Source organism: Bufo gargarizans, chromosome 1, assembly GCF_014858855.1.
Source record: "Bufo gargarizans isolate SCDJY-AF-19 chromosome 1, ASM1485885v1, whole genome shotgun sequence".
In the NCBI taxonomy this organism is placed as follows: domain Eukaryota; kingdom Metazoa; phylum Chordata; class Amphibia; order Anura; family Bufonidae; genus Bufo; species Bufo gargarizans.
In genome coordinates this window covers 37,375,931-37,401,382 of record NC_058080.1, presented here as the reverse complement: position 1 = coordinate 37,401,382, position 25,452 = coordinate 37,375,931, and the positions used below count along the sequence as shown (strand labels likewise).

Here is a 25,452-nt window from a genome sequence, read left to right as displayed (position 1 = left end):
GATGCCGCGCATTCGCGGCGGCCAATGAGGACGTGGTGGGCGGAGTTTGGGAGGCGGTGTCACTATGGAGAGGGAGCAGCACAGGTTCAGTCTGTGCCCGGGACTGGAGACGGGCGGTGAGGAGGGGAGAGCTGCGCTGCTGGGGTCGTCTGGTCCTTATTTACCCCCTGTCACAGGTGAGAACATGGCGGCAGCCGCCCCGTCACTGCCCCTGGGGGCTCCTTGTTTCCGGGCTGAGAGCGGGAAGCGGCGGCTGCAGTGGTGTGTGCGCCCCGGAGCCTCCTATGCTTATCACTAGTGTAATGTGTTTTCTGTGGAGGAACTTTATCATCCACATAGTGAGGAGGAGGGGCCCCCGGGGGTAGTATATGGGGTGTATAATAGGGGCCCCCGGCGGTACTATATGGGGTGTATAATAGGGGCCCCCGGCGGTACTATATGGGGTGTATAATGGGGACCACCGGCGGTACTATATGGGGTGTATAATAGGGGCCCCCGGCGGTACTATATGGGGTGTATAATAGGGGCCCCCGGCGGTACTATATGGGGTGTATAATAGGGGCCCCCGGCGGTACTATATGGGGTGTATAATAGGGGCCCCCGGCGGTACTACATGGGGTGTATAATAGGGGCCCCCGGCGGTACTACATGGGGTGTATAATAGGGGCCCCCGGCGGTACTACATGGGGTGTATAATAGGGGCCCCCGGCGGTACTACATGGGGTGTATAATAGGGGCCCCCGGCGGTACTACATGGGGTGTATAATAGGGGCTCCCGGCGGTACTACATGGGGTGTATAATAGGGGGGGTTACTATATGGGGTGGGTCCTGTGTGAGGGTGTAATATGCAGGGCAGTAATACTACGTCTGAGTCCTGGTCCTGAGGAGTTATTATCAGGGGTGGGGTCGCTGTCTAATATCGGGGTGTAAAAATGTGGCTACCTGGTGATTTTTGGGTGCGGTAGAGATCGTAGTGTAGCAGCCATAGAGGTGACGGGGTCGCAGCGCGCCGCCCACATCCAGCCGTAGAAATGAGTGCGCCCCAGTGATGTCTATGGCTGCAGTGCGACACTTGGGCGTGCGCCACATGGTGCACCCAAAATCACTGTGTAGCTGATCCCTGATATAGTGCGAAGGACACAGGTGTGTTATATGGGGGGTTTATATCTAGGACGTACTCTGCAGGACGTTGCGGTATGGTGGGCGTACATGCCAGTCCGACCCCCTCTCCATGTACAGCACATATCTGACCAACGTCATTTACCTTCTATTTACCATTTATCTTCTATCATCTGATGACCACCTAGCGTAGAGATCTGATTGGACTAAATGGTGGTCATGTGACAGGTGTCGTTCCCGAGTATCACAGTATAGCAGGCAGCCATAGAAACTACGCTGCAATACTTGATGTGACACCTGACTAAGATTACCGTGTAGCCGAGCCCTTAGACGTGTGTCAAGAGTGGTTCTAAATAACATAGAATGTGAGAGAATAGTATCCTGCTGCAAGATAATACTGCTCCCCCATATAAAGTAACTGCAATAATACTGCCTGTAATTTACAAGAATATAACTACTATAATACAGCCTCCTATGTACAAGAATATAACTACTATAATACTGATTCTATGTACAAGAATATAACTACTATAATACTGCCTCCTATGTACAAGAATATATCTACAATAATACTGCCTCCTATGTACAAGAATATAACTACTATAATACTGCCTCCTATGTACAAGAATATAACTACTATAATACTGCCTCCTATGTACAAGAATATAACTACTATAATACTGCCTCCTATGTACAAGAATATATCTACAATAATACTGCCTCCTATGTACAAGAATATAACTACTATAATACTGCTCCTATGTACAAGAATATAACTACTATAATACTGCCTCCTATGTACAGGAATATAACTACTATAATACTGCCTCCTATGTACAGGAATATAACTACTATAATACTGCCTCCTATGTACAAGAATATAACTACTATAATACTGCCTCCTATGTGCAAGAATAGAACTACTATAATACTGCCTCCTATGTGCAAGAATAGAACTACTATAATACTGCCTCCTATGTACAAGAGGAAGTATATTCACACGCGGTAGATTTGTTTTAGTCAGTAGGGTTTACAGACTCAGAGAAATGTCAGCATCATGTCTATTGAGGAAAGTTGCCCTGGAGATCTGGAGCAGTCATCAGTCTCCTGAGCTCATGTCCTACAGATCGCGGTCTCGTGTCTTTGGCATGGTTGCGGTTTTCTGCTGTGAGGGTCTCGTGTTGAGGTGGGAATCTGCAATGTCACTGGGCTACTGATCGAGGTGTGGTTTGCTCACCATGCTAGGAATACCTCAGCAGGTCACAGCGGCAGCCGAATGCGGTGGTCGGGACTGCTCAGGCGACGTCTGCTCTGAGACTTACTGACCCTCTTAGATGTGGGGTCACAGCGGTGCAGGATTATTCCTCGGGAAGCTGCTGCCTTCATCAGATAAATCTTTCCATCAGCCTCTGTGATTGCTGCTGATAAGCCCCAGAAGGTTTTTCTGCTCCTGATGTAGATAGACATGAGGTTGCTGAGATCTACCATGTGTCTGCACACAGACGAGAAGATGCCATGTTTAGGTCACAGGCTGCACTTGTGAAATGTTTTGCTTATGGGTGCAGAGCTGACATATTTGAAGCACAGGGCACGTTTGGCTAGGCTTTTATCAGTGTTGGAAACCTCCATCAGCAATCCTGTATTATGACAGACCTCATGATATAAAACCTGTGGACCACGTTATTGTAGGGGGCTTAGTCGAGCGCTGTTGGTGGCCATCGTGTGACAGCATGGCAGTTATCTTCATTCTGCTCTTGCAAAGGAATTGAGAACCACCAATGTGAGCCAAAGCTCCTCGGTTTGACAGCAGACCTGAAGAAGGCCCCGAGTGAGTCCTAATGGTTGGCCAAAAGCCGCCATACACATGAGATTGGTCACCCCCCAACGACTGATTACAACCACTGATCGCTTGCCCTTTTTATGTATCGCGAAAGACAGACTATGAGACAGATTTGTGAAAATTCAGAGTGTACAGGTTGGACTATTTTCGGTCGTGATCAGATTTAGTTTTTGTGCCAAACAGATTGGGACCCATCGATCGGGTGACAGAGTCCGAGCTTGTCAAGTAGTCATTTTGTCTTCTGCTCGGGTCAAGAAGTCTTCACAGGACTGACCATGGAAGACAAGTTGTCATCTACTCTGGATCTACCAGTAAATCTCGATCTACTGGTTTCTGAGTGAGGTGAAGACAAGTGTAAGGCCGATTCATTGGCCTGTATTTGTGGGAGGGGCTTGGTTGCCTACTTCAACGGCCAGTGCCCTCCCACAAATCGTACGACGTGCAGAGTTTTGCAGGAAGCGTGCGCTCGTACATGGCATCTTTGTCTTTAGCAGGCAGGTGAGTGGAGTCCGGTCGGCTGGCCCCTAGGTGAGTGGGGCTATGCTCCGGACCGCATCGCTTCTTTTCCTCCAGGCTGGGGGCGGACCGCACGGAGGCCAGGCTCCCTCATGCACCATGTCTGGCCGTCATTCAGGGGGAAGGGGGGCGGCGGCGGAGCCGCGGCGGTATCTGCGCCCCCCTCCTCCCCCCGTCCACACAGGGATCCCGAACACTGCCCTCCTCCGGCGGGGGGGCGGAGCCACGGCGGGGGGGGCGGAGCCACGACGGTGACGAGCTCCCCTCCTCCCCTCCACACTGGGCTCCCGAACAGTGCCTTCCTCCGGCGGGGGGGCGGAGCCTCGGCGGGGGGCGGAGCCACGACGGTGACGTGCTCCCCTCCTCCCGTCCACACAGGGTTCACTGCCCTCCTCCGGCGGGGGGGCGGAGCCACGACGATGACGAGCTCCCCTCCTCCCGTCCACACAGGGTTCCCTAACACTGCCCTCCTCCGGCGGGGGGGCGGAGCCACGACGGTGGCGGCGCTCCCCTCCTTCCCCGCTTACAGGTCCACCACGTTCCACTTCACCAGCGGGGGGCGGGACACTCGATGGAGCAGGGGCCCCCCCCCCTACCCCTCCGATCTGGCCAGCGTCGCACTACCTCCCCACGTGGTGGGCGGGCTCAGCCGGCGGTGGGTCGGCCCCCAGATGAGGGGGGGCGCCCCCGCACTGAGCGCCCTGCCAGGGAGCGAGTGCGGCGCCACGGGGCCACAGTTATCCGGATAAGGGGGGGGGGGCTGGGTCACATGAGGCCTCCCCCCTGTCCCGGCTCCTAGATGCCAGGGGGCTGCGCCGTTTCCCCAAGTGGTGGGTGTGCCCAGCCGGCGGCGGGTCGGCCCCTCGAGCAAGGGGGGCACCCCTGCACTGGGCACCCTGCCAGGGAGCGGCGTGACCCCCCACGCGGCAACATTCATTTGACCGATGTGGCGGGGCCCACGTTGATTCAGGGGCCCCCCCGCACCGGTTTAGGCCAGAGGGCTACGCTACTCCCCACGCGGTAGAAGTGCTCAGCCGGCAGGTGGGTAGGCCCTGAGCGACGGAGGGCACCCCCCGCACTGGGCGCTCTGCCAGGGAGCCGCGCAGCCCTCCACGTGGCTCCCGTTCTGTGTTGGCGTGGGGCAGGGGCCAGTGCGCTAGAGGGTCCCCCCATTCGGGCCACGGTGCCAGGGAGCTCCGCGCTCCCCACGCGGTTATCGTGGTGGAATGCGGGGGGCGCATTGGCCATGCTCTGCGTTTTCACTAAAGTCTGGCACGGGCCGCCGTGCCACCTAGATAGGCAGGGATCCGTGACAACGCTGGAACGGTCGTGGGGGGTACATCTTAGCCAGTGACTAACCCCTTCTACCGGTCACCTGCAACTTACAGCTCATGTCCAATCATTCCATGTTTTACCTGCACGGTTCCGTATGGCAGGCACGATCCACAGTTGACACCTTCATTGTTTGCTTCCAGGGTCCAAGTTGTCTTGATCTCATTACGTAATTGTGGCTTATCGGTAAGGTAGTAGGGGTTCACGTGGGGGAGGGGAAAGGAAGTGCCCATCAGTGGGTTATGTGTCTCACGCATTGTCTCACGTCCAGGTTGTGCTGTTTCACGAACTTTCTGTGGTGGTCAGTGTAGATTTCTGAGTAGGTAAGTAGATCATTTCCCCCGTGTTGTATTTCCGGGTGGCGGTTCCTGGCCACTCCCTCACGGTTCCTTTTGTGTCAGTGTGCATAGCTACACGGGGGCAGTACACCTTTCCTTGCTTTGCGTGCAGTTTCACGGATACTGGTGGTCGTCCAGTTTAGCCGGTCACTTATGTTACTGTTTCCACAGCTGTGATGTCACACGCATCAGACATCATCGAGGCGTCCGTGGACGAAAACGCAGCAGGAATGTCTGAGGGGGGCAGTATTCCGTCCCTACGTGCATGGACCATTCCCAAGCTCATGTCGGAGCTAACGAAGAAGGGCGTCCCTTTCCCGGCTTCCGCCAGGAAGGCAGAGTTGTATCGACTGTGGAAAGACTCTTTAGTGCCCAGTAGTGACGATCCCCCTATGGCCACGGTGCAGACGTCACTCGCGCAGTTGCACGTCATGTTGAACAGTCTGACTTCGGCGGTCACCTCGATACAGGCTAGGTTGGAATTAATCGAGTCTCACGTCCCGGTCGTTCCGATTTCTGCCCCTGAGGTCCCGGTCGTTGCCACCTCTGCCGTAGGGGATACCCGTTCTGTCCAGGCCATCCCCAACGTGGCTCCATCTCATTTCGTGGCCAATCAGCATCAGGAAAGACATCCTTGAGGGTAGGGATGTTAACCTCGCTTCATTGCTGATAGCCTCCAGAGACTTGTCTGACAACAAAGTCATAGCTTGCGGGGAAGTCTCGGTGGTGCTGAGAGGCCGTGACCACAGGCTTAACCGCAAGCTAACCATCCCGGAATTTGTCATGGCGTTCAGCCTTTTAGGGATGTTATATGTTCTGCCAGGCCGGACAGGAGGGAGGAACTCGATCTGTACCTCTTTCGGGTTACAGAGTTGGGTTACAAGTATGGAGGAAATTCGTTTTACGACTATCATTGTTCGTTTTGGCCAAAGCAGCAGCTGCGCTTTCCCAGTTCCAACATGTGACAGATTGGTCCAACTTAGACACAGAACTGTTCTGCAGGCACTTTGCTGGCCTGAAAGCTCCCTCCTGTTCCGCCTGTCAGTCCATCTTCCACTCGGTAGAGTGGTGTCACTAGTCAGCCGCCAGTACCTCATCGTACCCGTCCAGCTCTACAGCTGTACCACTCGATGTTTTCAGACCCCCCCAGCTCCGTGGACAAGCTAGGTCGGCCCATTGTTCAGCTAGGTAGGGCTCAGATCTGCCAAGAAAGTTGAGGGCCCGTCCACAGTTATCACCTTTCTGGGCATTGAACCAGACTCACAAGACATGTTAGCCAGGTTACCTTCGGACAAATTGATGAGGATCAGAGAAGTTATCCACAGGTTTGCAGTCACGACCGTGGTCACTAAGGCCGATTTGCAGTCACTACTGGGCATGTTAAATTTTGCCATGCGCATCATTCCGCAGGGCAGGGTGTTCATATCCCGCCTGTTGGCGCTCCTGGTCACGGCCCGGAGCAGGACAGCCCAGTGTGTCTGGATAGTCAGGCCTTAGCTGATCTCCACATGTGGGATCAATTTCTTTGTCAATGGAATGGGGTGTCCTTGTTCAGTCCCGAGTTGTCGTGTAATTCTCCTGTAGTATTTTCAGATGCGGCCGCAAGTTCAGGTTGGCCGCTATTTTTGGCACCCACTGGGTCGCGGGCGAATGGCCTGCCGAGGTGAGACAGATCCCAGGTTTCCTCCACTCCTCTGTACTGTTCGAACTGTACCCCATTGTGGTAGCTGCCTACATATGGGGCAATCGTTGGGTAAATCAGTCTGTTCTGTTTGTGTCTGACAATGCAGCAGTGGTAGACATTGAAAACAGTGGGTCGTCTAGATCATCCCATTTTATGTGTGTCTTGAGACGACTAGTACTACTCTCCCTACATCACCACTTCCATGTCCATAGCGCGCATGTGCCAGGTTCACAAAACGTGGCTGCCGATGCCTTATCAAGGGCTAATTTCTCCCTTTTCTTACAGGTCATGCCAGAGGCAGATGTAGTGGGCGCTACCGTCCCTCCTCACGAATCCTTAATCCTAGCGTGACTAGTCACCTAGAGACGGCCCACGCCTTGATTTCCAAGTCCCTTTCCCCCAACACCACCAGGGCATATACCACCGGGTGGAAGGCGTTTTGCAAGTTTCAGGGGGAATGTCCTCAGGAGGAATCTAGTTTTGTAGAATACATCCTGGCGTTCATTGGCTACTGCCACTCAGAACTAAAACTCTCTCATAACACCGTGAGATCATACCTGTCGGGAGTGCAACATTTCTTCTCCATCAGTCATCCCGAACGGACATCGGTGTTCTCCATGCATGCTGTCAAAGCCGCACTCAAGGGTTTGAGCAAATGCGGGCCCCAGGGCCAAGTACGTAGGCAGGCTGTCACAGGGCTCCTTTTCGTAGACTTTATGACGTTCTGGATAGGAATCCTTTTGGGGTTCTACCCAACCTGGTGCTCAAATCCGCCATCTATCTAGCTTTATGGCTTCTTGAGGCCTGGGGAGTTCACTTGTTCTCCTGGCAGCAGCAGGTTTCTCACAGTCGACCAGCTGGTCCAAAACGCCGAAGGTTACGTGCTGCTGCTGAGGACGTCCAAAACCTCACAGGTGGGGCCCCCAGTACCGGTGTCTTATTTCCCGCGTCTCATCAATGGTGCCCTGTCACAGTTCTGTCAACTACTATCAGCCTTGTCAGGGTCCGGGCCAGATAGTCCATTATTGCCCTTTGGGGTGGCGTCACTCACCACCCATCAGTTCGTGTCCCACGTACGCTCCCTGGTGGCCAGCTTGGGCGGCGACGCCACCGCGATCTCGGGACATTCGTTCCGCATAGGTGCTGCGTCCGCGGCTTCCAAGAATCAGGTGCCAGCGCATGTCATTCAGAAATTAGGGCGTTGGCGCTCCACGTGTTTTAGCCGTTACATACCTCACCCCGAAACTGAGATGTCAATAGCTTTCGGAGTCTGGTTTGTAATCACGTTGTAATAAAGTACTCCTGCCTACCGGTATGTCTTTTGCCCTCTTTCAGGCGTCCCTCCACGACGCGGTTACAGCACAACTCTGACCGCTTTAGAGTAGGGCATCCCAGGTAGATCTCGGTACGTTCCTGGTTGCCACGACCACAAGGACAGGTGTGGCTCGTGTGCCACGGTCCAGGACTGTGTCCAGGTTGAAGGCTTTTATCCTGTGGCCTCCTGGGTAGCTGACCTCCATATTGCTGGATTGTTCTAACCATGCAGAAGTGGGAATTGTCTGTCGCAATCTACATGTTTTGCTGAGCATGAAAGTACGTCTTGTGCCTGCATTGCTGCCTTAAGAACATTTCTGCAGTATGTCTGATTCCTCAACCACCCGGCTGTAACATTAGAAGAGCTCTGAGGATTTGGTGCCCAACCAAAAACTGCCCATCACAAGGAGAACTATGGCAACCATTTACTCTTATCTGGAAGGCTTTGAACGGTCATTCTTGAGATCCTTTGTAATCCCTCCTTTCAGAGTATGTTTATGGACCACGCGTCCTCCTTAAAGGGGTCTTCCCATCTCCTGGAACCAGCCAAATGGACTATGCTATGCGGTTTCTTCCACACCTTCTTTACCTCTTCCTTTAGGCATTTTTTTTTTTTTTGCCGGACATTCATTGTTTCATCTGTTATGTAGTATTTGTGTCCCAGTAGACAGAAGGTGGAAGGTTCGATGGTCTTTGCACCTTCTGGCTCCCTCTATCTTAGACTGACTTGCAGATAATGAGAAGTGGAGAGGTGTGAACATCTCCTACCCCTGGACCTTTCTATGTCCTCTCCAGTCTGGCTTGTGCAAGGTTTGGGATGCAGGTGATGAGGAGTCACAGCTCTCTCTCTGATGTGACTACCTTGCCTCTGGCAGTGCGAAAGCGTGATCTTACACCCAGTCGGTACTGTCTTGTCACGTAGCGTTTGCTGTGAAGACTGAGGGGACAATGTAATTGGAGGTAAAATAAGTCTCTGATCTTATGACTATTATATGCTGGGTGTGATCTCCTCAGATGGTTGTATAAAGCATCGATGGCCACCGGTCACGCCATGTCCATACGTTTCGAGAACATAGAATGTTCTAGATGTGTTTGCTATAGACTGGAGATCTCCAAGTCTGGAATGAACACTTGCTCCTGACTCAGTCTCCGTGAGGAACCTTCATCTGCATCCAGAGCAGCTTTAATGTGATTTCAACGGATTGTCCTACAATTTGCATGTCTTAGTGCAACAATGGTAGAAAAGCCGTGCGGAGCTCCTTCTGAGCCCGTCATGTCGCTTGAGATAATTGAGTATTTAAATAGGGGGATTATTGAGCTCCGAGGCGTCTAAGCTCCTGGAATGGAAGAAACCCTTTTGACATATTTCCTTGCACTCCCAAGGAGATGCCGGCTGTGTACAGTGTCCGTAACTCCTTGAGTTCTCCTCATTGTCTAGATCAAAGGGGTGCAGTGTATATAGGGGTTCAGCAGAAGACATAGGTTGTAGTTTGGGAGTGATAAGACCTCCAACCCATGATGATCTTATATCAACCATTTAGTGGATTCTTCTCCTCGAGAAGCCGGTCTGCATAGCCTAACAGTGATCCGTTAATTGAAGAAATCCTTCGAGACCTCATTCTGGGTGGTCCCTGCTTTAACTGGTTCTAACACGTTTAAGTTGTTTGGCTCCCCCTTATCTGTGTGTGTAGTATCTAATGAAGAAATCCTCTTCACCTACTCTCTGCCTTTTCCGTCTTCCTGACTCCATTCGGGTATCTTCTGATCCCTGGTCTGTTTATTTCTGGGCAGGCTCATATGCTCTGCTGCAGTCGATAACTGGCATCAGCAGGACATGTGCCGCCTCATCGGTGACATGTCCCAAAGCGGTATGTCAGTCCAGGGTCATGTCCCGCTTGGGGACACATCACTGATGAGGCGGCACATGTCAACGTGTGTACCCTGACCTGAAGGGAGTTGCAGGTAGTGTGTGTGTGGTTTTTTTTTTTTTTTTTCTCCCCCCCCCCCCCCCCCCCCCCTGTGGAGAACCACTTGCTTTGGGAGCTCCAGAATCCTGGAAAAACCCCTTTTTGGAATGTTTAGCCTATGTGTCTGAACAGACAATCTGTGAGAACCACTTGTCTTCTCACTTTGATCCCCAGCAGACTCTGACTTGAGGAGTCTTGACATTCGGCTGTCTCATCGCTTGGTCGGCCAAACTTACTGTATATACGCAGTCACGGACCTGGAGGCTTTGGTAGAGATTGCTATCTCATGTGTTTTTGGGGTGAAGAAAAATTGGTCATGTTGAGTTTCATCATGCGTGATACTTTGACCCCCACAGTAGTCCAGAGCTCAAGTCTCCCTGTTGAATTACAGATACAGTGAAAGGCAGGACATGCTGTCCCACCCTGCTTCTGGTGTGTGCGGTTGCCCCCCCCACCCAACCGGCTCCTGGTGCGTGTGCACAGATGTCCCCTCCCGGCTCCTGGTGTGTGCGCGCGGATCGCCCGGGTCCTTGTTTGCGCAGATGTCACCCCCAACCCCGCACTTCTCTTGGGGGGGGGGGGGGGGGGTGGTGTGTGTGTGTGTGTGTGTGTGTGTGTGTGTGTATCCTCCCCTCCGGCTCCTGGCCTGCGTGCGTGGATTACTCCTAGAAATAAGTCACCTGCCACCCTGGAATAATTGGGGTGCTAACCGGGACATAGACATGGTCTGAGAAATGTTGATAGTCGTACCCCATAGGTGACACATGTCCTCTGTGTACGTCTCTGCTGACAGTGTGCTCTGTGTTGGACAGGTACCGGCGCTTGTCAAGGATGGACTCTGATTTCTGACGGGAAGGTTGTTGCTGGTACGATAGATGGCTGCAGCTAAGAAAGGTAAGTGCTCGCCCTACCCCTTATATTATAGACCCACCTATTGTAAATATCAGTCAGTTGACCCCATGATGCCACCCCCATTACTACCGCACTAATTACTCACCCTGGGCAGAGACTTGTGTAATTAGCAGAAACTGCTTCACATTAATTACATATGATCAGACATGTGCCCTGGTGCTCTGCGCTGTATTGACCTCGTTCATATGGGCTTGGTGTGTGATCTCCATCAGTGGGGTCACTCAGTAACCTCATTCAGCAGCCGCTGTCATGTGTGAACGGACAAACCCCCAGAAGGCAATCCGATCAGTGACCCCCTGCTCATTGTGTCACGGCTCAGACTGCTGGCGGCCATATTACTGAAAAGCGCGGCTCCAAAGTTAATTAGAGCCCGTGCTGTTCAGGAATCCTTGTGTACAGTACTAATCGTCTACACCGTCATGCCTCAGGGTGGTATGTTACTCATCGCCCTGAACTCCATACCGCCAAGTAATGTACTGTACGAACAGCGGGGACAGGATAGGACAACTGGTCTGTGCACATTTCTGCTCGTCACATCCAGTGCATTGGTCGTTCTCCCAACAAGCTGACATTCACCAGTGGGAATGCTGTAATACTGCCCCCTATGTACAGGAATATAACTACTATAATACTGCCCCCTATGTACAAGAATATAACTACTATAATACTGCTCATATGTACAAGAATATAACTACTATAATACTGCTCCTATGTACAGGAATATAACTACTATAATACTGCTCCTATGTACAGGAATATAACTACTATAATACTGCTCCTATGTACAAGAATGTAACTACTATAATACTGCTCCTATGTACAAGAATGTAACTACTATAATACTGCTCCTATGTGCAAGAATATAACTACTATAATACTGCCTTCTATGTACAAGAATATAACTACTATAATACTGCCTTCTATGTACAAGAATATAACTACTATAATACTGCTCCTATGTACAAGAATATAACTACTATAATACTGCCTTCTATGTACAAGAATATAACTGCTATAATACTGCCCCTATATACAAGAATATTACTACTATAATACTGCTCCTATGTGCAAGAATATAACTACTATAATACTGCTCCTATGTACAAGAATATAACTACTATAATACTGCTCCTATGTACAGGAATATAACTACTATAAAACTGCTCCTATGTACAAGAATATAACTGCTATAATACTGCCTTCTATGTACAAGAATATAACTGCTATAATACTGCCCCTATATACAAGAATATTACTACTATAATACTGCTCCTATGTGCAAGAATATAACTACTATAATACTGCCTCCTATGTACAAGAATATAACTACTATAATACTGCCTCCTATGTACAAGAATATAACTACTATAATACTGCTCCTATGTACAAGAATATAACTACTATAATACTGCTCCTATGTACAAGAATATAACTACTATAATACTGCTCCTATGTACAAGAATATAACTACTACTATAATACTGCTCCTATGTGAGGATATGATATAGCGGGTATTTTCTGGCTGTGTTGCAGCACTTTGGGATTTGGACTGCATAGGGTTAATCCTTCTTTCTTTCCCTCTTTAGGTGTAAAGCAGAAGGTGTCGGGCGTGCGCTTTGCGGGCTTGTCTGAGGAGGGCGCTCCCGGTCATGTGCACTTTGAAGAGAAGCTGCATGACTCAGTGGTGATGGTCTCTCAGGAAGAAGATGGCCATTACTTGGTGAAGGTACGAGCCGTAGGGAGGGAGCTTTGGCAAGCTGTTAACCCTCTGTGTGCCTCTTGGTGTGTGAGACTTTCTATGTCATGATGTTCCTCTCCCCATCGTGCGTATATGTCATCCCTCGGCCTGTGACGTGGGGACGGTGTGGTGTCTGCGGGGACGTGCAGCTTGTCGGTGCTGTCTGCCCCTTGTCTCCTGTGGACGGCGGTCTTGGGCCGACGGCCTCTCTGCCTGTGACGTGGGGACGGTGTGGTCTCTGCGGGGACGTGCGGCTTGTCGGTGCTGTCTGCCCCTTGTCTCCTGTGGACGGCGGTCTCAGGATGACGACCTCTCTGCCTGTAGTGTTATGATCTAATTATCTCATCGTATGAGGTGATTGCGGCATAGCAGAACCCAGTGTACGGCGGTCCTGCATCCTGTATTCTGCCTCCGGCTCTGTGCCCACTATCGGGTGGAATAACCGACGCTTGAAACGCAACACTATTTGCCCGCCGGGCGCTCGGGGCACGCCTGTTTTTGGATAATTCAGTGAGCTGTGATCAGACATCATTACGACATGATTGATGTAAAAAAATCAGACATCATATAGCACATGACCATCTGTAACAGAGAACCAGCCCTGCATCTTCTATGGATCCAGAGCCCCCCCATTCATTGCTCTAATTGTTCTGCTACATTATGTTCAGCCGTGCAGCGCGGGGGACGTGTCCCTTCTGCTGTAGATCTTTCCCTGTAAATGCCAGAGCTTCTAACAGAAGCATTTAAAGATTTAAACTGGGCAGGTGCGACCACCTCAGTGAGGCGGACAGGGGAATGAGGAAAAAAACAAACAGCAGGTGGCGCTATACAGATGCATTTTATAAAATAACTCAGCGGCTATGCTAAACTTTTAATTACAAAAGTGTTCAGATCCAGAGGCTGGTTTTAAAAATGTAGAATATTTTTCGTGGTGCGACCCTTTAAAGGGGGATTCTTTCTATTCTGTTGTGCGGAGGTTGCAGTGAGTTCAGTGGTGCTGGAAAGTCTGTGAACCCTTCACATTTCTGCTTAAATTTGCCCTAATGCTGCATCATATTTTCCTAAAAGTAGATAAAGAATCAAAGGAGTCAAAAATATAAGATTTGGTCATTTATTGAGGAAAATGATCCGATAGTATGTGAACCCTTGCTGTCGGTGCGGGGCTTGACCTCCTTGTTTCCGGTGGTTGTTGATTAGTCCTGCACAATGGCGTGGAGGAGTTTTAGCCTGTTCCTCCCTATAAAACCGCCTCTGCTCTGGTATGTTGGCTGTTTCCTCCGTGAACGTCCCTCCGTGTCTTTTCTATTGGTTGGAGGTCCGGACTGTGACTCTGCCATATGTTCGGCTCGCGGACATTTGTCCGGACGCCTTCCTTTAGACCTCAGGGCATTTTCCTCAATCACTAAGTGACCGCCTCTGATATTTTGGACTCGTTTTGATTTTGGTTCTTTATCTTTTAAGGGCTTTGTAGTTTTAGGTCAAATTTATGCAGAAATCTAGAAAATTCTTAAGGGTTCACAAACCGTTAAGCACCACTGGGTGGTCTGGCGTGCGAACTGGGAGCGGGCCCCGGGCAGGCGGGTTAGCGCTCTGCGTCCACCTGCTGATCCTCCCTATGGTCGCTGAGGCTCTAGGGGCAGCTCCCTGTACCCAGGACCTTTTGGGGGGTCGGAGCTTCCCTCATGTCCTGTCTCTCTTCCTCTGTCAGGTCGGCTTTCTGAAGATCCTACACAAGTATGAGATCTCTTTCACGCTACCTGCGCTGCAGCGACTTGGGAGGAATATTTGTGCCGTTCCTTTTCCGAACCTGAACCTCAGAGTGACTAACATCACGGCCGTGCCTGAAGGTAAGTCCACCGTCCGGCTATGAGCGGCACTTACCATGTGCTCCACTGTAGACCCCCTGACCCAAATCTCCTTTAATCGTGTGAGCCTCCTATGCAGCATGATGGAGCTTCTAACAGCAAGCTGTGGGTTTATAGCCCATTACTTATACTGATGCACTGTAACAAGTCTTCAGCTGTGAGTAGGGTGATGTAAGACCTGCCAATTATCTGCACAGCATCTGGGTCAGGGATGACCCTTCCCAGACTGATCACCGGGACGAGCTCAGTGTAGATGCTGGAAGGGCATTCTGAGAGATTGCAGCTCTGAAGCATGTGCTATTGTGAATGATGCTCTGCCGCACACTGGCTGTAATGGATTCCTCTTCAGTCGCCATGAACGGGCATTATTTGCTGTGATATAAACAGCGCCTGTCCATGATACCGTGTCTGGTCCATTACTCGCACCCCTGCACCGCCTTCCATGCTTAGCAGGTCTCCATTTTCTGGTTCAGTCTTGCCGCGCAGGAAATGCTTTCTCGGCCACTCGCCGGTGCATCACCTCTGGATATCTGCAAGGACCCAGTAATCGTTCGGGGGTGGCATTGAGGCTGCCAATGGGTTGTCTCCTCTCAGACATTGGTGTCATACCACCACTGTCAGGTGCAGGTCCTTTCTCTGCCACCTGCTCCCATTTACAGAATTGGGCCCCCAAAGTGAAGGAGTGCCCACCACGCAAACGCCGGCCACGCTCCAATCACTTCTAGGAGAGTTCCGATAATTTCCAGCACTCCTATAGAAGCGAATGGAGAGCTTCCTGCGCATGCGCGGTGGGCTCTGCTTCGGTTTGCAGGTCCCAAAGCTGCGACCTCTTCCTATCAGACATTGGTGTCATATTGTAGAGCTATACCAGCAGTGTCCGGATCTGTCACATCCCCTTTTTAATTTTACGCCCTTTCCAAAGTTTTAGCCCACCAGACATCCCCTTTAAGCCTTGCTGTTGCTGCTGGAGGAAGCCAGAGTTGAACCTATGGCGTGATGGTGTATTGAAGGAAAAGTGCAAATATTGCTTAAAGGGATTCTCTGGGGATTGAGAAAATTAAAATACTTAAATGTTACTTTATAATAAATATATTCCCAAATACTTTCTATTAGTTATAATGTCTCGTTTTGTCTATGGAGCAATCACTAGGAGAAATAAAATGGCCACCGTCCTATTAGTACACACCCAACCCGTCCTAATCACAGATGAGGATAAGTTACTTCACAACACTGAGCTAAAGAGCTGCCTCATCCTCTCTGCTCTGTGGGAATGGAAATGACTCATGAAGTGCAGAGAGGAGGGTGAGGGTAATGAGCAGCAGCTCGTTTGCAGTCTCCATCACCACAGTTCGTCCTGTCTGTACTTCATGTCTCCTCTGAACTAAAGTTCTTATCAGTGTTCACGATCATAATCCCTGACGAGTAGACAGAAGGATGAGGCAGCTCTTTACCTCAGTGTTGTGAAGTAACTTGTCCTCCTGTGTGATTAGGACAGGTTTTGTGTGTACTAATAGGACAGCGGCCATTTTGTTTCCCCTGATTGCTCCTGACACAAGGAGCTATTATAACTAATGAAAGGTATTTGGAAATATATTTATTATAAAGTAATATTTAAGTATTTTCTAAATTACCAGAGAACCCCTTTAAGTGACTGTAAGTGGCCATCAAATGGCTGCTGTGGTCCAGATCTTGTTTAATCTCCTGAGCCATCGAGCGCAGCTCTGGAGGACATGGATTAATCCTGATGCATTGGGCCCCGGGGGTTATAATGTCCCGCCTGCACTGTACACAATTTATCGGTCTTTGCTCTGCAGATTGTGGGAGCCGTGCGGAAGCCACTTGTCTTTAATGAGTAAACAGGTAATTGCTGAATATCCGGATGATTAATACGAGCCGTCTCCGCCGCCTCCCGCATTATAAAACCATTAGTGCTCGGGAAGTAAACATACTGTGTATTGGTGCGGAGGAACATACTGGAGGCTCCCTTCCTGGCTGCTCACTGTTCAGACCTGCGGATTATAGAGGACTTCTCCTGTACAGCCTACGGCGAGGGCTCTGATGCAGGCTAACATTGCAGAGGATGGTGGTGGGGGGTGTCAGTGAGATGTACTTATTTGTACCCAAACTACAAGCTACTGACTGTTATCTTGATCAATGACTTCCCCCGTTTAATGTCTGCAGCGCCTAAGCAGATCTTAGTGTCTCCATAGTTGCACATTATACTGTGCGCAGGCCCATGTGACCACAGCTGGTCGGTGGTGGTCACATATACAGCTTCTGCCTTGTGAGAGCAGACACAAATAGAAGCTGGAGCAATGCGTGAAGGCGTAGGACGCTGCTCACAGGGAACACCCCCTGAGCTCTGAACCCGCAGCTCCACAGGCAGACACGTCAGAGAGAAGGGTTACTGCATAGAAATATAGGTTATAACCATGAGAGACCAGGGAGCTGCTTCACAGGGAACACCGCCTGAGCTCTCAACCTGCAGCTCCACAGGCAGACATGTCTGAGAGGAGGAGGAGGAGGTTACTGCATAGAAATATAGGTTATAACCATGAGAGGAGACCAGGGAGCTGCTTCATAGGGAACACCGCCTGAGCTCTCAACCTGCAGCTCCACAGGCAGACATGTTGGAGAGGAGGAGGTTACTGCATAGAAATATAGGTTTATAACCATGAGACACCAGGGAGCTGCTTCACAGGGAACGCCCCCTGAGCTCTGAACCTGCAGCACCACAGGCAGACATGTCTGAGAGAAGGGTTACTGCATAGAAATATAGGTTATAACCATGAGAGGAGACCAGGGAGCTGCTTCATAGGGAACACCCCCTGAGATCTGAACCTGCAGCTCCACAGGCAGACATGTTGGAGAGGAGGAGGTTACTGCATAGAAATATAGGTTATAACCATGAGAGGAGACCAGGGAGCTGCTTCACAGGGAACACCGCCTGAGCTCTGAACCCGCAGCTCCACAGGCAGACATGTTGGAGAGGAGGAGGTTACTGCATAAAAAATATTGGTTATAACCATGAGAGGAGACCAGGGAGCTGCTTCATAGGGAACGCCCCCCGAGATCTGAACCTGCGGCTCCACGGGCAGACATGTCGGAGAGGAGGAGGTTACTGCATAGAAATATAGGTTATAACCATGAGAGGAGACCAGGGAGCTGCTTCACAGGGAACACCGCCTGAGCTCTGAACCCGCAGCTCCATAGGCAGACATGTCAGAGAGAAGGGTTACCGCATAGAAATATAGGTTATAACCATGAGAGACCAGGGAGCTGCTTCACATGGAACACCGCCTGAGCTCTGAACCTGTCGGAGAGGAGGAGGTTACTGCATAGAAATATAGGGAGCTGCTTCACAGGGAACACCGCCTGAGCTCTGAACCTGCAGCTCCACAGGCAGACATGTCTGAGAGAAGGGTTACTGCATAGAAATATAGGTTATAACCATGAGAGGAGACCAGGGAGCTGCTTCACAGGGAACACCGCCTGAGCTCTGAACCCGCAGCTCCACAGGCAGACATGTCGGGGAGGAGGAGGTTACTGCATAAAAAATATAGGTTATAACCATGAGAGGAGACCAGGGAGCTGCTTCATAGGGAACGCCCCCCGAGATCTGAACTTGCGGCTCCACGGGCAGACATGTCGGAGAGGAGGAGGAGGAGGTTACTGCATAGAAATATAGGTTATAACCATGAGAGGAGACCAGGGAACACTGCCTGAGCTCTGAACCCGCAGCTCCACAGGCAGACATGTCTGAGAGGAGGAGGAGGTTACTGCATAGAAATATAGGTTATAACCATGAGAGGAGACCAGGGAGCTGCTTCATGGGGACGCCCCCTGAGCTCTGAACCTGCAGCTCCACAGGCAGACATGTTGAGGAGGAGGTTACGGCATAGAAATATAGGTTATAACCATGAGAGGAGACCAGGGAGCTGCTTCATGGGGAACGCCCCCTGAGCTCTGAACCTGCAGCTCCACGGGCAGACATGTCTGAGTGGAGAATATTACGACATAGAAATATATAGGTTGGAACTAGGCTTGAGCGAATCTGGTTCGGACTGCTGTATCCAACCAGATTTCTTTGGAGACTTTGTTTAGAATGTGCGCTTCGTACCGCAGTAATGTATGGGCCCAGCTGAGCCACAAGAGACTTGCTTAGTCTCGTTCCTGTGAGCTTACAGATCGGTTCTTCGCCTACATTATGGTTTCAAATTCCAAAGCCGACCTCTGCTTCGTTAATGAGGCACACACCCAAGTTTGGCTTTGGCATTTGAAACGGTAGTGTATGCGCAGAACTTTGAGGTCACAGGAACTTGTGGCGAAAAGAACAAGGCCTCAGCGGGGCCCATACATTTTACTGCGGCCCAGAGCGCATATTCTAAACTGGTTTGGAGAGCAGTTCGAACCCGATTCGCTTAAACCTAGTTGTACATTCACTATAAACCACCATTCATTCCAGGATGCTGTACATATGAAAAGGTGTATACATAACCCAAAAACAAGTACAATCCACATCTTAAAAACTGTTACAGAAGAAGAGGGGGTCTTACCCTCTACAAGGGATGGGGAAGACTTGGGTAGAAACTGGTCATATGGTGGTATAGAGGCAGCAGGCTCACTGTAGGTTGTAGGATTGTCTGAAGAGGTAGGTTTTCAGGTTCCTCCTGATGGTTTCCACTGTAGATGAGTCTGATCTTCTGGGGTAGAGAATCCCAGAGTATGGGGAAGCACGGGAGAAATCCCGGAGGAGATTATGGGAAGAGAAGATATAATTTTTGGTCTGTAGGCAGAAGGATAGAAAGGGCCTGGATGTGTGGTTTGAAGGACGTGGGCTTGTGGGACCAGGGGGAGTGTGGAGCCTTGACGGACAGGTAGGTCTGTTGACAATCTTAAGTTCTAGAGATTTTTTTTGTTTAATTTTTTTTCGCCTCAAAACCTTGGCGTAGTGTACGGGGACAACACCTCCCACCTTACACTGTCCATGGGATAGATCCCTTGGTGTACGGCCATTCCTGATGGAGTTTTGGAAGCCAAAGCCAGGGCTTTATTCACAAAAGAGAAGTGTCCTTCGTATGTTCTCCCCTTTATGATCCTCTGCTGATTTTTAAAAAAATTTTTTTTTTTACTTCCTAAACTGTACCAGGAAACCGGACTGGCTGATTGTTCGAGGAATCGCAGTCCGGGTGTCGACCCCCCCCCACCTCTGCTCCACTGCTCTCCTGACCCGAACTGACTGACTGGCGTAAATGGCACTGATGGAGCAAGGTCTTCACCTACATGTCTGGAGTCTCTAGATCAGGGGACCACAATGTTGGTTGTGTGTAGATCTTAGTCTAGGAAGGAATATTTCTATAAGGGCTTAGGCACGCAAACGTGTGCGCCCTGTGCTGCGGTCTGAAAAGCACGGGCACCAGCTGTGTGACCACTGTTTGTGAATGCAGACGCGATCCACAAGATTCAGTCCACACCGCAAATTTTTTTTTTGTGGTGCGGAGGTACGAACTGAAATCCTACGGAGGCATTACATAGTGCTTCCGCACTGCTCTGTATCTTGCTGAAGGCAGGCCGTAATACGGACATTGGCCGCACACGTTCTTGTGCATGAACCCTAATGCAGCATGTCCTGGAACATGGATGAATCTGGCGCCACAGAAGCCTGTATGTGCCGCCTCCGCCATACCGCAGGGTGGACACTGGCTCCACTGGAAAGCTGTGTGCTGGAGAAGGCTGCCGATCTGATGGTCTCCATAATGAGCAGTGATTAGTATGGATACCTGGTCTGAGGCTGAAAACCTCATTAGGAGAATGGAGGCTAGCTGCTAAATGGGCAGGTAATTGAATATGTGAGCGGCGCTCTGTGGCTGGAGACGAGGCGGACATCAGCTGCGTTGTCATGTGCTGGACCGTGTGGTTTTAGGCTTTTATTTTTTATTTTTGCTTTAAGATCTGTAAGAAGTGATGGCTCCTTAACGAGTAATCCAGAATATATAGATAGAGAGATGTATATTATGCTGTGCAGGCGCTGGGACCCCCACAGTCCCAAGAACACAAGGTCTGGGGGCCCTTAGGCCACCTGCACATGTTGTGGATTGCACGTAGACTTGCAGAAATTGCTTACTAATTTCCTTGTGCGTTTCGAAATCTGCACGTGCTGCTTCTGCATCAAATCTGGTTTTCCGCAGAACTTGTCTTCCATTGAAAAGGACAAAATCTGCACCATAAATCTGAAATAATTGACATGTCGTGGACTTCAATCCGCAGGGAAGTCAAAGGCGAAGCGTACATGAGCTTTGTCCTGTGTCCTACACGGTGCCAGTCCTGGATTACGCTGCAGTTTTTCGGCACGAGAAGCCGCGCGCAGGAACTTTATGGAATGAGACTTGTCTGTTGATTCTGGGCCATCCTCGCTGTTGCCAATTAAGAGATTTAATTAGTGAGGAGCGTCTGTTCCCAGGGGCTTCCTCAGCAGATGCATCTGGATGACTAATGAGGGAGGGCAGCGAGCCGACATACAATACCTATAGAGCGGAGGGGGGGCGGCAGTCACAGACTTAACCCTTAACATTAGGACCTGCAGGAGGATTTGCATTTGTTACTGTGTTTTTAGGGCCGTATTGGGACAAGATGTCATTTTTATTAACGTTTATCATTTTTTAGGGGGGTGGGAATAGGGAGAATAAAAAACTAAAACATGATCAAAAATGGTTTACCTTTCTTCACTTGTTAACATTTTAATAAGTTTTCTTCTCATGGAGCCCATCTTATACCGCCTCCCCTGCTGTCCCCCCTATAGTAATATATACTTCTGTGGTTCCCCCTCTGCTTGTTTACGGACTCCCCTGTGCCCCCTCTGCTTGTATACCGCCTCCTCTGCCGCTCGCTAGTTATTTTGGTCCTCTCCCTGTGGATCCGCCATCCTCTGTAGACGGGCGCGCTGTGTTCCCTCTTGTTCTCGGAGAAGGGCTGCAGATTGCGTTATCAGCACATGAATGAGGCTGATTTCCCGAACGCCGAAAATACCAAGATATCTGCTGCTTTAAAGGAGCAGCGCTCTGACAGCCCGCCACCCAGGGCAGACTCGTAGGCGCCTACCTGACGCTGGGTGCCCAATATACATGGTATCCGCTGGATAAAGATTGTAGATCTCCATCTCGGCTGCCCTCGGAAAGGTTTCTACCTCTGCAGACTATGTAGACGCCAGAGATCTTCATTTCTTCAGATTTTAGGCTCCCTCGAGCAGCTCAGGAAATGACTTTCATACAATAACTTGTGGAATTAGCAGATTTTTTTTTCCTCCTTTCAGTCTCATTTCTGTGCTAGTTTTGGGTGTATTCACACATAGTGGTCGATGTGCGGTTTTGTTGCAGTTTTCCATTCGGTTGCAGATTTTACTGCGTTTATTTACCCAGGCGTGCACGTGTCTCATTCTGTGTGTGAACATACCCCAGTCTTATCTGGACTGACCCTGCCGAGTCTTCTGAATGAGGAGTGTGACCGGTAAGGACGCCTTCACACTTGCCTTTTTGACGCAGTGTATGAAACTAGAAATGGAGGAGGAGGAGGACGGCTCTTCCTATACTCTCTACAATGCTGTCCTGACAATGGCTTAAAAAACGTCACGTGTGAACACAGCCCAAAAGCTAGCGGATTGGACGTGAACGATGCTCACCCTTTATGACTACACCCAGGTTACCCCTCACCCTTGTCTCATCCCTCCGATCCACGCCATTCATGATTCTGTTCTTTCTCCGCAGGACACTGCATTAAATGTGAATACACGGCTCATAAAGAAGGCGTCTTAAAGGAAGAGATGATGCTGGCCAGTGAGACCAACCATAAGACTCTCGTCAAAGTGGTGGTCCAGGCGCGGGTCCTGGGTAAGAGGGTGCTGCTCGCTGGCATGCATGAGGCTACCGTGTTCTGTTATCAGTCTAGGGGTGTGTTCACACAGGGCGACTACACTGCAGACAGGCAAAGTAGATGACATTTTAGCAAATAATCTGCAGTGTAAATTGACCTGCGCCCGGATTTCCCCGGCGACTAATCTGCATGTGGTGGTACCCCGGGGCTCAGTGAGGGCACATCATTAACACACGGCTGCGGTGCCCTTTGGGCCGACGCTTGTATCGGCCATCGTGTGATTCCCCTTGAGATGACCTTCAGATAGGAGTCGGTCAGACTGGGAGCACTCTGTAGCTTCTTCATGGGGAGCTGTCACATTTCTATTACAGACTGTAGATTATAGAGCTGGGGGTGGGGGAGGATGACAAAAGGGGGGCCCCCATTGTAGCAAACTGCATGCTGGTAGTTGTAGTGCTATACCATCAGGAGGGCTGCTGCTTGCTGATTATTCGGGTGGATGTGTCTTGACTGGAGGCCCTTGTGTTCACCCATCATGTGTCCTCTCATTGCAGACCGCCATCACGGCACCCCGATGCTGCTGGATGGAGTGCGGTGCATCGGGGCCGAGCCGGAGTACGACTCTGAGCAGAGCGACTGGCACGGCTTTGACTGACGTCGCTGGTGGATTATGAACAGTCGCCCTCTTTGTGCCGCTCAAACCTATAGCCATGAAGATTGTAGGGCTTGGGGAGAGTCTCGGAGGAGGGGCTGGTGCCCTCTGCTCGGCGGAGGGTACATGGCGGATGGAGCCCCTGAATCCCCCGTGGCTTTGTGTCATTGTGTCTTTACCTTCGTCAGTACCTCTTATATAGCCAGCTCCCAGAGAGCCGCCGTCTCCTCCTGCTGTGCATTGATAGCTGCCGCCAGTCCCTCAGGTACGAGGACGTGAGTCGGGGGCTGGACCGGCATGTGGTGATACATCAAAAAAATAAAATGATTTATTTTTATGTGATTTCCACCTGACATTCTTAATCCTTGCCCTGTAAAATTATGAAAATGTAGACCGTGGGCTCCGCTGCAATGTACTTATTTCAGAATCCACTTCGCCATCCGCCTCAGAGCGCAGATAACCGGCCCGGTAAGATGGTGATGTGGATCCACACCAGGAAGGATAGCAGAAGTAGACGAGCACATAGACTTGTACGAATTGAATTTGTTCAGAAATGGGCCTCGTTGAGCAGCGAGGGGGAGCCCCTGCTGCTGCTCAACAGACCGCCCCCTCGATTGCCAGCACCGGACCTCCTGCACGACTGTCCATGCGCTGCTTACGTCGGGCCACATCTTGAAGTGTACCTGCTCTGCTCCGAGTAACAGCACAGCGCCAAAAGGCCAGGGCCAGTCTGTCGAGCAGGAGCTGCCCCCCCCCCCCCCCCTCGTCGCTCTACGAAGCTTATTTTTGAACAAAATTGATTTGTACGAACTGATTCACTCGTCTCTAGTCCAAAATGAACGAGTTGTCGCCATTATTTTATTAGCGACCTGTTCTCCCATCACAGCGGAGGCTCCACCGTCTAACCTGCGGATGGGAACACGCAGCTCACATTACCGCCGCTCCTTCTGTATGGAGATGAGTTTTCTGTAGCGGGCAATGGAGAGATGGGAGTGATTGTTCCAGGAATGCTCTGGCTCCATGCGTCATCCCCGCCCGGCTCCGTATTTACCTCCATTATCAGCAGCTGGAAACAATCTAATAATAAACCTGTCAGCCATCGACAGGCAGCAGACATGGACTACGTCATGGACACCGCCTATTACAGGTCTAAAAACAGAAGTAGGTGGAGAAAGGACCCCACCCCCCCGGGACCCCGCGCTGATAACTTCAGTCTGGTATAGATATAGTCCCATGTCAGATTCACAGCAAGGTCAGCTGAGCAGGTATGCATGCTGGGAGTTGTAGTTTCACATCACCTGATGTTCCGATCTAGTCTGACTAGAGTCTTCAGCCCCACCCTTAGAGTCCGGCAGCCGGAGCACACACTGTGCAGGATATCATATGCCGCCAGCCTGTTCCCAACCTCTTAGAAGACGTGACCTTGACGAAGATTGAGGGGAAAGGTCACCTGTGCTGCAGCATTGCCCGTACTTGGAGCAACCCTCTATATTTAGGTTGGACTCCCTCAGAAAGGAGGTGGAAACAACGTCACAACCTGTAAAACCCTCTGCCAGTGTGAACAGAGACGGGAACCTGCTGAAAAGTGCCGTGCTGTAGCGGAAATCCCTGGAAGTAAGCTGGTCAGAGGGCCGGGCTGAGGGTCTGGGTGCACGGCACCATAATAAGCAGCGTGGATCCAGAGGAAGGAAGAAACCCTCACGAGGAAGATCTACGGCCTAGTAACTATAGCTTGTGATATTACTCAAGAAATGCTTCCCGGACCCTTCTCTGTCCTCAGTGAGGTCATCTTCACAGTCTCCAGAGATCCATGGTCTCACTGGAAAGAATCCCATCCAGTATCCATGGAAAGAATCCCATCCAGCAGCACAGAGGATTTCAGGAGAGGAGTGTGCTGATCTTGTGGGAGGTCACATGATGAGTTACATAGTGGAAGGAGCAGGGTCCTCCCTGCAGCACAGAGGATTTAAGGAGATGGGTGTGCTGATCTTTTGGGAGGTAGCAGATGACAGGCCATGTACAATAGCCGTGCTTCTAATGAGTAGTCATGGTTCCGCCTCTGTTGCTGGCATCGATCTCTGTCGTGATATTGTCATGACATCACAGTAAAACTGCCAATGGTTTTTTCTTGCTGCTGTTTTCTGCATAATAATTCCATCAGGACTGAGCCAGGGAAATACAGCTCCTGTCATAGTCCAGACACTGCAGAGCTGCACTCACACTTCTGCTGTCAGACGCTTTGTATTCTGGGAGGTGTAGTTTTTCCTGTGCTAACAGTAGCTGTGAATGCAGCTCTAGAAGTTACACA

General features: G+C 50.6%; 1 protein-coding gene across 1 annotated transcript; it reads left to right on the top strand.

The window, feature by feature from the left end:
- The first annotated feature begins 58 nt into the window (after positions 1-58).
- On the top strand, positions 59-23,486 carry C1H20orf27 (chromosome 1 C20orf27 homolog). Its single transcript, XM_044294876.1, has 6 exons — positions 59-176; positions 10,924-11,005; positions 12,610-12,749; positions 14,470-14,608; positions 22,387-22,509; positions 23,047-23,486. The coding sequence occupies exons 2-6, from the start codon at positions 10,987-10,989 to the stop codon at positions 23,145-23,147; spliced, it is 522 nt and encodes a 173-aa protein (XP_044150811.1). The 5' UTR covers positions 59-176; positions 10,924-10,986; the 3' UTR covers positions 23,148-23,486.
- The last annotated feature ends 1,966 nt before the right edge of the window (positions 23,487-25,452 follow it).

Bases quoted from the DNA above. Each gene is read 5' to 3' on its own strand.
- C1H20orf27 (XM_044294876.1), top strand. The intron at 12,750-14,469 runs GTACGAGCCGTA...TTCCTCTGTCAG, and splicing joins ATGGCCATTACTTGGTGAAG to GTCGGCTTTCTGAAGATCCT. The intron at 14,609-22,386 runs GTAAGTCCACCG...CTTTCTCCGCAG, and splicing joins CATCACGGCCGTGCCTGAAG to GACACTGCATTAAATGTGAA.